Raw genomic sequence first — 13,902 nt, 5'->3', positions numbered from 1 at the left:
GACGGGATGTCTGTGCCGGATTTACGGACGCTGAGCGAATAAACTCAGAAAGGCACGTATGGAGGAAACGAAACAATTGATTATTTCACGTTCGGCGACAACTGCAGGAGTGGAGTTTACGTTGAAACCGTAGTCAGTATCTTTAGAGTGCCGAATTGATGTCAAGCTCGACTGACACTTGAAGCTTAATATTAACCGAATACATTTTAATTAAACCATAAAGCTATATATGATGTACAGTATAACTGTGGATTCAATGACTTGCCCTTATTCGGATCAAATAATATGTTATTTTCTCATACGTCCGTTTTAGTGATTTTTTTCGACACATTGATTCAAAAGAAATGCATGAAATAAAACAATGTCATGCTTAATTTGTAGGTGGTGTTAACAGCTAGGAAGTCATGTCCCGATCGGGCGATAGAACATCCACCTTTGACCCGACTCACAGTGATACCCTGCTGCACGGACTCAATCTCCTGTGGAGGAAGCAGCTTTTCTGCGACGTGACGCTCACAGCCCAGGGCCAGCAGTTCCACTGCCACAAAGCAGTGCTGGCGTCCTGCTCCCAGTACTTTAGGTCTCTCTTCTCCAGTCACCCACTCAACAATGAGGGGATTTCGAGCAAGGACCAGGGGAGCAGTGGCACCCCCTCCTCCTCTCCTGATGAAAAGCTTTTGGCAAGCCCCAGATCCATTAACAACCTGGTGCTACAGGGCTGCTCCTCCATTGGACTAAGGCTAGTGCTTGAGTACCTATACACTGCCAACGTGACCCTCTCCCTTGACACCGTGGAAGAGGTCCTCTCCGTCAGCAAGATCCTCAACATTCCTCAGATCACCAAGCTCAGCGTTCAGTTTCTCAACGACCAGATCTCCGTGCAGAACTACAAACAGATCTGCAAGATTGCGGCACTCCACGGCTTAGACGAGACCAAGAAGCTGGCCAACAAATACCTGGTGGAGGACGTGCTGCTGCTGAACTTCGAGGAGATGTGCGCCATGCTGGACGCACTGCCGCCCCCCGTGGAGTCGGAGTTGGCGCTCTTCCAGATGTCGGTACTGTGGCTGGAGCATGACCGGGAAACGAGAATGCATTACGCCCCGGATCTGATGAAGAGGCTGCGCTTTGCGCTCATCCCTGCCCCCGAGCTGGTGGAGAGGGTGCAGTCTGTTGACTTTATGAGAAGCGACCCCGTCTGCCAGAAGTTGCTTTTGGATGCCATGAACTATCACCTCATGCCCTTCAGGCAGCACTGCAGACAGAGCATAGCCAGCAGGTGAGGGTGTCTCAGAAATTTAAACATGTCATGTTGTCATATACAGATATTACAAAGTGTCTTTAACACAGTGTTGCATTGTGGTGTTGATCAGAGTTGAGCCAACAAAAAATACAGTGAGGTGGCTAATTTATGTGGAATGGTAAGGATTTTTTTTTCAACATTACTTTGCTTTCAGTTAATATTCCTTTCATTGGAGGTCTGAACTTGAAATACAGTAGTTTTTGATGTCTGCGTTGTTGAAGTAGTTTGTGTTTCTGTTTATTTTCCCCAGTTAAATAATTTAATGAAAGTAGTAAAGATTCTCTGGGTTATAAAGAAATAGTGTAACTTTAATGTATGTTATTCATTTGAGGAGTGCCAATTATAATGAAAATATTACTATGAATAAGGTAATGAGAATCATTAATATAGGATTTCAAGCCATTTTCCAAAGATTCCCCTAAATATTTACTTGAGCATGACAATTAAGCATACTGGGGCATTCAGCCAGATCCCTGCCATTTTTCTCTTTACTTCTAGGTCACAAGTGTTAAGTAGTTAAGTGTTGCATTTTTATTCCTGCACAATGCTTGCTAGAATGAGTTTCTGAAAGTTAAGGTCAAAGTACAATGGCTGTTGAGTTCTGTCTACAGTGGATACTCTGTGTTCCGGATGTCAGAAATACATGCGGCGTGATTCTTTGTGTTTATCAGTTGTTGTGGGTTTCTGTACATTTTTTCCCGGTGACATTCCCACGTTGTGAGTGTTGGCAGTGGCAGTCTGTCATGGTACTCCCAGTCCCTGTAAAGCATGTCTCACAGGAGACCTGTCTAGGTGTGTGCATTGAAGTATGAACTCTGTTTGACCGTGGGTTCGCAGGCTGGACCCCCATGAAAACAAGGTGGTAATATGCCTGTGCCACAAGTGAAATAATGAGTTATTTAGGGGGTTGTGTAATTGGTCCTTAATGACTGATGTGATTAGGTTTTTAATTTACAAATGCCTTTAAAACAGATCAGTAGTTATGGATAACACTACAGAGAAATTCATTCAATAACCATCTTTAAAGCAATATGTAAAAGGACATTATAATTTGGTTAGAAAATACAGTGCTTCCTAAGTGGTAACTATTTATTCTGATATCAGTGACCACAGAGTGTATCTCACTGCTGCCAACAGAATGTGTGTGCTAACTGGGAAAGTTTCCCTTATTGAGCTTGGCCCTACGGTATCTTAGGGATTCCAGATCACTGAGCCAAGAGGAACCAGTGAAAAGAGTAAAAAGTCACATTGAAAACATATACTGTAGGTCACACTGAACCAAGAGGTTTCATATCACACATAAATGTAGTATAAGGTTTTTTTGGTCTGTTAGTTTCTCGTTGTTGGTTAATTGAACCCATATGAAGATGTAAGTGAAATGGTAGGGATATGCATGCACAGGTACTTATATATTTAAATATTGTACATAATGCATAATTCTCATCCTCCAATGCAGCGTACATATACACACAGTTCAAGAAAATCACAGTTTTCAAGACTTCATGTTACTACATTCAATTATGATGACAAAGATAGTATTTTGGGTGTTTCATTGCTTTATGAAATGGTATTATTTTTGCTTCAGTATTTCCATGAGTAGTAGGAGCAGGAGAACTGTTGGTGGTGGTATTGGTGGTAGTACTATTAATGTTAATACTCACTCCCAGGTCCTCTGCTCCAATGCATGAGAGAATTACCATAGAAGAGCAGGCAAAATATTGAATCAAATAATATTTGAAATCAAGTTCATATACATGTTCAATTACATCAAGCCAAGGAGATCAAGTTAGATAGAGACGATGAGATAAAAAGTGTGGAAAATAGTAGGTTAACAGAAAAAATACATGTGCAGGAGTAAATGTATGATATTTTTATACATATTGACAAAATGTTATGAATGTAAAAATAGGAAGAAAGTTAAAACACTTCAGGTATTGCAATTAAATCAGTTTAGTTACTGAAATTAATCATAATAAAGGAAAAAAAATTTAAATGAAGAAATGAATTCTAGAAGACAGCATCTTGTGTGCTTTCTGTGATACATTGAAGAAGTTAAAAGTAAGTCAGTAAAATATATTTAGCAAACAGCGTTTAGCTTTATTTTTTATTATTTCCTTTCATTAGCAACCTGAGGTTGTCATGCTACAAGTTTTCAATCACAAAACTTGAGCAGACGGCATATCCCTCCTCTCTGTCAGTCCTTATTACTGTTGCAGTTGAGCCTGCAGATGGACGTTCTCTGTCTGTTGCAGTGGTCCAGAAGATTGACAGGGAGGAAAGTTCTGGTAAATGAATGGTCACACATTCCAAAAAAAAAAAAAAGATGGAGGACCACTGTCATGCCTGCTTGTATTCTCAGGAGGAAAAGAGCAATGTAATAACCTACATGATCTGTTTTCTTTCCCTCACAGATATTTTGTAGAAACACCTTCATATTTCTTTTTAGTAATGTGATTAATAAAATCTATTTGTATGAAAGAGAATTTCCATGTACACATTTTTTCATGAAGTTATCTAACAGTGTAGGAATATCTCCATAACTGACTGTTAAGTCAAACAGCTAGTATAAACCACAGTGAATACTGTTAACAGATTCACAATAAATGTAAAATGTAAAAATTGAAGTTGCGCAGTTTGTCGGCCTGCAAGTATTTAAATTCCGACAAAGTACCACCATGGGGCACCATGGAGACCAGGCCCATTAGACAGAGAAATGAAATGTGGTCAGAAAGGATGAGCGCAATGGGCAGAAAATGTGATCAGAACCATAGTGGTGGTCTGCAAAATGATCACTCAGATATTGCACAGACACAGGTACATTATGCTACACAGAAAAATGTTCATACTGCTCTTCTTGCCAGTATTTCTTTCCTGTCAGCTTCAGCAGGATGTGGTGTTTCCATTAATTCCGGGTTAAATTTTCCTTGAACACCAATGAATGAACAAATCAGAGCAATTAGGGGCTCTCAATGGGTGTGGTGCCCCCAGAAGCCTACAGTAGTTGTTGATATGATAATGGTGAAGAACAGAGCATTGGAGGAAAGAAATAATTTCAAAGTAAAAATCTATCAGCGACCTTTCCAGAATAATTGTCCTTTATATTAGAAAGAACAGCATCTTTAGTTTTTAACAAAACTAGCACTTTTGATTAGTACATGTTGCTCTAGAATCTAGAGACTCAAGAGTCTAGATTGTCTTGCATTGGGCGCTTTGCAGATGACAGGATTGCAAACTGTATGTGGATGCGGTCATGAAAATGCACATACAAATCCAACGTATCACAGTGGTGCCTTGTTGGGTTCGTGTCAGGTGAACAGGATGAATAGTCCATTGAACATTTTGTTCCATGCTAGAAAAGTCTGACAAATGCAAGAAACGCAGTATTTGTTCTGTGTTGTCATGGGGGAACTTGAGGGCACATTTTGCTCTGCGTGCGATATTGTGAACTACATATAGTGCTGCGAGGAGTCAAGGAGCCATTAGTACACAATGTAACCTGCATCCATGCTGTATTGTGACCTATACCATTGCACTTCCAATCCGGTCCAGTTTCATATCACAACATGGATGTTGCATCTTCAGCACATTCTTTGCCTGCTGTCCTGCTGGAACAGATTGAAGTGCGAGTCATCGCTGTGAACGTAACGTTGCGCTGATTTTATGTTTGGTCAGTTTCTGTTGGAATGTGTCTGTGGCCAGGCGCAACGTGTTGCCCCACGCGGGTCATTCACCACAGAGCTGACATGCGTATGGTAGCCTCTGAGACCTTCATCTTACAGCTGAAGTCTTAGCAGGTCACTGATGTGTTTAGGTGTCTTTTGTGGTACTCTGGGATACTGGTAGTCATCAGTCCTAGGAGGGCTTGGCGACATGGAGAAAATACAGAGGACGCAAAGCGTCATATCTTAAAAAAACATGAAATGAAATGCACCCCTAAGCACCCCCATAGCACCGGCCCTGGTCCTAGGGATGCTTCAATTGCATGTAATGATCTCGCACAGGGTTAGGACCATATGGCTCCCATGCCAGTTGTTGGTGAGGAATTGAATCCATCTGGATATGTTATGACTATGGATGTGATAGCAATCAGCACTTGAATATGCAGGTTGTAAAAATGCACTATAACAAATAAAATTTGATTGACTGATTATTGACCAATTCACACAGAATTGTCTAGAGACCCAGACCACTCATATTCCTACCCTCTGCATCCAGATGGTATCTTTCTTTCTACCCAGTGGCAGTTACGCCATCAATCGCAATTAGTGCAAGGTGCATAAAAATATGTTAATTGCTATAATCACGTCTAAATTTGCACATCTACCATTCTCCCGCATACGGTGTGTTACAGCTACACAAGTAATCAAGATCAGTTTTTCATGGATTGTTAGGAAATTAAGTTAAAACATTTTAAAATTAAAACATTTTATTATAGTTACAGTCATTGAACTGTCTGTTTACTTTGGACTGATTGACAACTGAAAACTGTCATTGGTAGAGAGATATGCTAGGTTTTTAAATATTCTTTATATCAGACATCATAATTAACTTTACTGAATAGTCAGTTTTCTTTGCTTAACTCTGCCAATAACCAAATGGACAGGCAAAATATTGTGGCTGTATTCAGTTAAACCAAAAAGATTTAGATAAGTAGTTAAACACCTTTAGTGTTGTAAACACACTATTACCATACTACAGTAATTAAACTAAAAGTACCTGCTTTTTGTACCCTCTGTGATTCACTTGAACGATGCCACTGGTCACCCTTCTTGGCAGTGCCATCAGAGTCTGGCATCATTGTTCTGGGGGAAGATCTGCAATACGGAAATGAGATGCTTATGAGTTACCACGGATCTGACTCCATCATGGAAAATGTTTGCCTACACAGGTAGAGCTGAAAGAAAAGAAGGACTTTCTGTGCCACCTTGTGGATATTTAGGAACTTTGTTTTGCTCAATGAGGCATAAAAGGGATATCCAGTTGGAGAACAGTGATTCCTGTGGTACGGTCTGCATGACACCAGCTTCACTGTCTTATCCATCTCCTCAGAATCTGAGGATTAGCGAGAACAGTCTCCATGCCACAAAAATGTTACTTTTGTCTCTGCCCTGGTGGCAGTTCCAAGGTTTTTCAGCTTTCGAGAGGGAGTAATATTGTCAATACTTAACTTTGAAAGCTGTCACACTAGAATAGACTTCGTGTACAAACACATTTCTGCTTTGCAGCTTGACATCAATGTCACTTAAGTGTGCCAGGAGCTCTGCACAAAGAGCAAGGTTGCACATCCAAATTAAATTCTTTAAGCCAGTGGACTTTTTTGTGTTAAAGTCCTTGCTGTCTTCAGGACAGGAGATTATTTACCATTGATGATGTCTCCTCAATCTCTTGTAGTTCATCTTTAATCTGCAAGTGAAACATGGCAAGACTGTTGAAACCTGCCAGGATGGTTATGCTTTATCTCTTTTTCTGTACTCTACTGAAAGATTAGATACTGACACTTGTATCGCTTGTAGCTCCTCTTAATTTATACAACTTACATAAACCAAACATATAATGATATCCATCTTGGTGTGCTGTAAACTTTTATCATCATTTGATTTATATGCTTTAAAAACAGAATTTGTGCCATTTGTGCATATTGGTGGACTTGCATGAGGTCAAGCCAGTGCCAGGTAATCTATCATCTTGCTACAGTAACAGAGTAATTCATCAGTGTTTCAAATGCCCCTTTATTTTTCTGGTGGTGTTTTGAATAGTAGCTAGTAGGGGTGTGCAAATTTACTCAGTCGAGTAATATGTCTACTCACATTCAGTAATGTTCAATGAAAATATTGATTTTCTGTATTAAAATTAGAGAACCAGACCACCTTAAAGCATTCTTGATAATATTCATATCAGATGCATTGTCGTATGTCAGATAAAGACTGTTGTTGCACAAGCATGAAAGAAAAATGTAGTGGAAAGGATTTGTGAGGAACAGTAGTAATGTTTCTGCTAAAATTCAGCAAATGTATGAGCTTTGTATTCTATCACTAATTAATGTGGTTGCTAATTGACTACTACTTAGCAACAGAGTAGCTGCCACAATGTTAGCTAGCAAGCTTATTGATTCTATCTTTCTCAGTTCAGTGTCCCATAGAAATGATGCAATTTGTTACAGTAGCTCTTTTACCATTTTCTGTACTCTGAATTAGTTTGAAATTACCAATATTTGTTTTTAGTTTGTGCTTCTAACTATTGGCAGAGTTGCCATTCTACTACAAAGAAGCTTCAGTCACCCAGACACTGTATATATATCCACCCACTAAAGCAAACATTGTATAATTTCTGCCATACTTGAATTGTGAAATGGTTCGCTTCGATAGAGTAAAGGCTTATTATGGTGGCTCAGGATTGGGAAGGTACGCATACACTGAGAGGTTTTAGCTTTCACACTGCTCGTGCCTTAGTCCAACCTAGACATTCCATGGAGGCATCATAGCAGGATTATAGTCACATTTTTTCAGAATCGGTATGCTGTCTGCTAAGTTATGATTTAGCTTAGCTCTTGTGTATTGGGCCGGGGCATAACTGTGAGGTGAGGAAGCAGAAGGTCTTTCTTATGTTGATGTGAAATAATTTGTGGTATGCTGCTGTCTGTGAAGGGGAGTCATTTAGGATGACATCAAGGTTCTTACAAGCCTGGGAAGAGGACAGTATTGCCCTGCAATTCTGGTTAAACAAAGGCCTGCAGCCAGCACCACATTCCATTGCTTCCCCTGGACTCATCTGTTCAGATGTGTTGGCAGGTTTCTCTACACCTTCTCTGAAACAAGAGGTTAAAGTTCTCCTCAGCTTTGGGGTCAGCATACCATCAGGCATTGAGTGGTGCAATCATGAACGTGGAACAGCAGGCTGCACATTTGTGTAGACCTCTCATATCTTATTTCAATTTCATTTTACAATCCTTATGCTAATGGTCAGTGTCCTCCTGGATCAATTGGAGAAGGTGAAATAAACTGTCCAGTTTGGACCAGTATGAAGGGTATGGGCCAATTCCCATCACTAAATAGGCCATGGAGTTGAAGCACTTCTGCCCTCCATGTGGGTTGTAGCGGTTCACAGTATTGCCAGTTAGGCTGCATAGGGCCTCTTCATCTTTTCCGTGTCTCATTGGCTAGGTTCTGCAGAGGACAGAGCTACGCAGTTACATACAATGTTATTATATGTAGGTTGACATGAAAGGATCATATGCATCATTTGATCTGATGTGTTCCCCTGCCTCTACCAGGCACACATAATGGTTAGTGCCTACAAATGCAATTTGGTGTGGGGGACTGTACCTTGGCTATGTGCTGGGGGAAAGGAGTCCTTCACCTCTAGCTGAAAGAGGTTGAAACCATCAGAGCTTGTCCACTATCCAGCGCCAGGAAGAAAGTAAGGTGTTTTCAGGTTTCATTTGGTGGTCCAGGAGGCTCATCCCCACCCTTTTACAGCAGAGCAGCCACACACAATGGCTTGATGTGTAAGTCCGGTAGATTTGTTGCAAGGTGAGGGCCAGAAACTAGCGCAGCAACAGACAGCTCTTTTTTCCCAGGGAGACCAGAGACTCCACAGCAGAGAAGGAGTGTTTGTCAGTGATACGGGCCCCTGACACCCTTAAATAGTATTTGTAACATTATGCCACTGCAGACCAATGAGACCAAAAGCCTAAACTGTTAAGTTTTGTCATGGAGGAAATGAAACATATTGTGGCATAAACTAGTGTGACACGGTCCTCTGCAAGGTATTCTGAGGACAGAGGAATGTTGTGCAGGAGCACAGCGGTTACAGCGGTCTGTGTGGTTGAACTTGCCCCATATGTTATTATTCCCCAAGATGGCTGTGCACAGGAGAAGTGCCATTTTTATTTTTTGTGCATTACACTAGGCATTTTATGTGACCATGTTTGTTGCCAAAAATGGTGGCGGGGTAAGATTTGATGATGTATGTCCTCTGAGGAGAGGTAATTGAAAATATCACTTTTCATTCATAAATATTTGCACACTCCTCCGCAAGTTACTTTCTCAGTAGTACAGTATGAGTCACAATATGTAATTATAGGCCCTTGTTTTCCCAACTTGCTCTTACCTAAGGAATGTTATTCTGCACTTCATGCAGCCTTCTGGTTGGATGGGAATCATCAGCTCTTCAGTCTCTTTTTTTCTTCCAACTTGTCAAATACCCAAGCCACATGATTTTAGCAACTCTTACCATCAAGCATGGTATTCACATTAGAAAACTTTTTAAGAATAATTTGAGAAAAGGTCTCAGTGCTCTGTCAAGTGGAGAATGATGGAACCTCTCTTGAGAAATGCAACCCTAATGGCATTTCCCATCTGGAGTTTTTGTCTGTTATTAAAATGAAGCAGTTTATAAAGCACAGTATAATAACAAGGTAATCTAGCTTGCTACTGTAGATGCTGAGTGCGCTTAAAGGTATCCGTTAATGTGGTGTAGTATATCAATGCATGACACTGGTAGGTATTGAACCATTATTGAGGAAATGTCAAAATTCAAAACAATGAAGTAGAATGCACAAATTAAATGATCAAACTGTTTAATCATGGAATAAATACAGTCACATTTTCAAGCTTATTACACACAGCCTATTGTGGATTTTGTTGAGGTTGCATATACAATTACTGGATGCTTTAATTTAATTTGAATTCGAGGTTTAGCTCTTAATAGATAGCTAAGATATCTGATTGTTGAATAAAGGGGATGGTGGAAAAAGCTCAGAACAGCATTCGTCCATGATTGCAGAGAAATTAGAGAAACACCAGTCTAGAGAAATCACAATTCCATAAACACTCAAGTTTTAAATCCACTAGTCCCATGCATCTTAACAGCAGCATCAGTGACACAGATGCAGTTGGAGAATTTGTGCACCTAATATTCAGCTCAAGTCCAATTAATTCACTGGCATTCAAAAAAACGGCTTGCAAGTTTCATGCAGTGTCAGATTATTCGTGTGAAAAGATGCCAAACTGGCATGCAAACTGAGGGCTCAGTTTAGACAGACACAGAAAATTTTTTAACATTTTTCACATTTAACACATATAACAGTTGCGATCATAATGGTAATATAACAGAATGTATAATAGTAATTAGAATAGTAATAACCATAACAGTAGAACATGATATAGGGCTTGACAGTAAAGAAGATTGTGCAATGACCCACTGGGCCAGTAAATTTGAAACCTACTGGCCCGGAAGGTTAAAGTGCCAGCTGAGTGCATGACCACACATGAAAGGACGCAAACACCTATTTTTTACTGGTTTGTTGGATTTTTGACCGGGGTATGGAGCTTTAAGTATGTATGTTTTCTAGTATCTCTTATACACGATAGCTACAAAGGTTGCAAGTTTGTCTTTCATAGTTGTTGCTAGCTAGAGGTTCCATTATATCTAAGGAGCAGCATTTTTAAATACTGTATTATATGAAATGCCAGTAAATCTGCATTAAACAGTGGTATGTTGGTAGAAACAGGTAAAGCATAACACAGGCTTGAACTCCCAGAATGTATCTCTAATCCATGATAATTTAAATGGTAGAATTATATTTCATTAAAGTTATATAAACCCCATTAGTGCTATTTTTCCAAAACACCAAAGCATTCAGAGAGATGTGTGAGAGTGATGATTTGTTTTGATTTTTTCCCAGTTGATGTAGGTCCATTTCAAAGTTTTACAAATATTGGACACGAGTCAAAATACTCCTCCAGTTTCAATGGTTTGCACTCACGGGCAAAGGCAAAAATGCAAGCTATGAAGGTAGGTGTGATAACTTTTACATATTTCATTACTTATCTGTAGAAAAATATAGAACAGTATGTGCACCATCTATAGCGTAGTATCAACGTTGGGGTTACATAAGAAACTGGCCACTAACTAGTTAGCCTGATAGCCAGAGATGTTTCCTTATAATCACTGGTAACTAGAAAGCTAGCAACTTATGTGCCAACCTTAAGTGGCAGCCTGTCATTTTCATAGCTACATTCTTGAAATGATGGCGCGAATATCCTGTCAGCCCTGTTTCTTTCTGCTCTGTATCTTCTTGTTGGAGATCTTCTTGTTGTCTTTACGTCTTCAGTAATGTATCAGACTTAGTTGTGTTCTCTTCACTATCCTCCCTTGTCAGGCCAAAATGTCAGTGTGATCTATATCAAGGTTACATCAGTTTTTCAATGGGGAGAATATCAGATTTGACTGGTCTTGACTATATGAATTCATACACACAGCCTGGTTAAGTTTGAATTAGCCTACTGTGGAGCTGGAATAAAACCCTGGGTGTGTTGCTATGGCAATGTGTCTGGCTTTAAATTTGTCGGGTTTCATGAAACCAAATAGCCTGTGCTTGCCAAAGTATTTGCAAAAGTAAGCGTTCACCTGTAACAGGTGCCTCACAACTCAGGAGTGTGGAGGCGTCTCTGGTAAGCAATATTCATTGTGTTGCAATGATTGGTAGTGCATGTAGGCAAATGACTCTGATCTCATACACCAAATTCCATCTTTGGTTATGTCTTTTAAATAAGGAAGTGAACTACATGGAGTTTGTTTGTGAGCTGACGAGAATCAGCGTGCAAGGTTGAGAGTTTAAACTATGACAGTTTTTCAGGTTCATGGAGGAGGCATTTCCCTGGCCATCCCTGCCTTCCCTATCAACCAATGAAGTGGGACAACACCACTGATGGAGTCAAGTGTTCATACCTGTAGTGCAAGTGTACCTGAATCTGCATAACTGGACCTGCACTCACCAGACCCAAGTCTAGGGCAGCTTAAATTGACACTCAGACGCAAGCCTTCCCTGATTTTGCTGAACGCACATTTACAGGTTTACAGAGCTTACCTGTAGTCAGTTTAACATGTTTGTCCATCTTTGTGCATTTTCTGATGATGTTGTCCTCTGTCCAGATTCTACTAATTGTATCATGAAAACAATGTTTCTTCATATTATCAGATGTCTTTGGGGGGCAAGAGACACCTACCTTTTTCTCAGTTCATTTGGATCAGCAATTATTTATGGAAGAAAATTTAGAGAAAAGATATCTAAGATGAGCTCCTTGGTTATTTTATCGCTGACTACTCATCCATATATTTGGATCAATATTGCAGTTTGAAATACTAATAGCCTTGTTCACTGTCTTTCTTTAGTGCTTTAAAACTTTAGGCTTTTTCTAGAGTTTTCCAGAAATTTGTAAGTGTTATCCACCTTAATTTCCTAGAGATGAGCTTTTTAAATATCATTAGGTACTTCAACTTTCAGTATGCAAGGCTAGATTTAAGGCCAGTGTGTGAATTATGATGGAACTAATTGAATAAATTTAATGTTATTTCTATTTTACATCAATTTTGTCAGGTGCAAAAGACCTTACAGTGTGATTTCATGAGGACAGTGAATGGGTGTTCTTTAAAACTGTCTTGGTATGTGTTTAGTTTAATATGGTGATATGGCTCTACTGTTCACTTTGGGCACTCACACATGACGTCTGGTCATGTGATCAGAATGCCCTGCACGAGACTGCCAAAACAAGTCTTCTTTGGCGAGCTGAAAAATGGCAAGCGAGCACGAGGTGGCCCAGAGAAAGCGCTACAAAGATACCCTGAAAGCCCCCTCGAAGAGCTTTGGACTTGACCTGAAAAGCTGGGAATCCCTAACTCAGGACCAGCCTGCCCGGAGAAGAAAAGTCCAGGAAGGTGCAGCCCTCTGTGAGAGCAGGAGAAGGTCCTGCGCTATGTTGAAGAGGCAGCAGCGCAAATCTGCCAAGGAAGGACTTGTGGCTGCACCTCAGAGCTCTACATCCTCCCAGACCTGTCCAGTGTGCCACAGAGAATTCCGGGCTCAGACTGGTCTGTTCAGCCATATGCGCACCCACCAAAACCCAACATAATGAGATGTGCCATGGTCATCATCAACTATGATGGACGAACAAGAGATATGGCTCTTCTGTTCGCTTTGGGCACTCACACATGAAGTCCTTCTTGAATATTAACGGTTGTTCTGTAATAGTTTAGTTTTTTTGCTAATTTCAAGTTACTGTGTGTCAGTTTCAATGATTATTTACTCTTGTTACTACTTATTTTTCTTTATTGTTGAGTACTTGCTCAAAGTGTACAGTCTTGTCCAAAAATTGTTCATATCCGTTTACATTTCTCTTACTTTTTTGTGAGAACTTTACATACCTGATGGTTAAAATCTGTCACATAGTTAAAAATTAGCTAAGCTAATTTAGCTTAGCTAGTTAAGCTAACTTGTCTGTTTCTGTGGGTATGTTGTTGTGAACAACAGTAGAGCTTTAACAAGAGTCATGTGATTTGTTGAGCAGCAAGAGCATCCTCTACAGTGGTGTCTCTATGTAAAACATATCCTCCATGTTCTCCATGACCAAAGCTCAGAACTCACTGAATAGGGAGGCAGCAGCTGCAGACTGTTATGTGCACTCTTAATTCATGCTGCCACACCTCCCTGTCCGGGAGCGGCCAGAAAACAGTTCCGACTATTTATTGCCTTTGACATTTACAGTACCCCTTTCAGGTATGCCAAAAGAAATGATGCATAAAAGGGCATTGCCTGGGTT

At 40.2% G+C, this 13,902-nt stretch overlaps 1 protein-coding gene across 1 annotated transcript in view; it reads left to right on the top strand.

Moving 5' to 3' along the window:
• Positions 1-383: 383 nt before the first annotated feature.
• The window catches only part of klhl14 (kelch-like family member 14), a 44,306-nt gene continuing 30,787 nt past the window's right edge, over positions 384-13,902 (top strand). Inside the window, exon 1 of the mRNA XM_036519453.1 lies at positions 384-1,279. Coding sequence (XP_036375346.1) covers positions 405-1,279 — 875 coding nt within the window. The 5' untranslated portion in view covers positions 384-404. The remainder of the gene's footprint in view (positions 1,280-13,902) is intronic.

This window comes from Megalops cyprinoides, chromosome 24 (assembly GCF_013368585.1).
Source record: "Megalops cyprinoides isolate fMegCyp1 chromosome 24, fMegCyp1.pri, whole genome shotgun sequence".
NCBI classification, from domain to species: domain Eukaryota; kingdom Metazoa; phylum Chordata; class Actinopteri; order Elopiformes; family Megalopidae; genus Megalops; species Megalops cyprinoides.
This window is presented reverse-complemented; position numbering and strand designations above follow the sequence as displayed.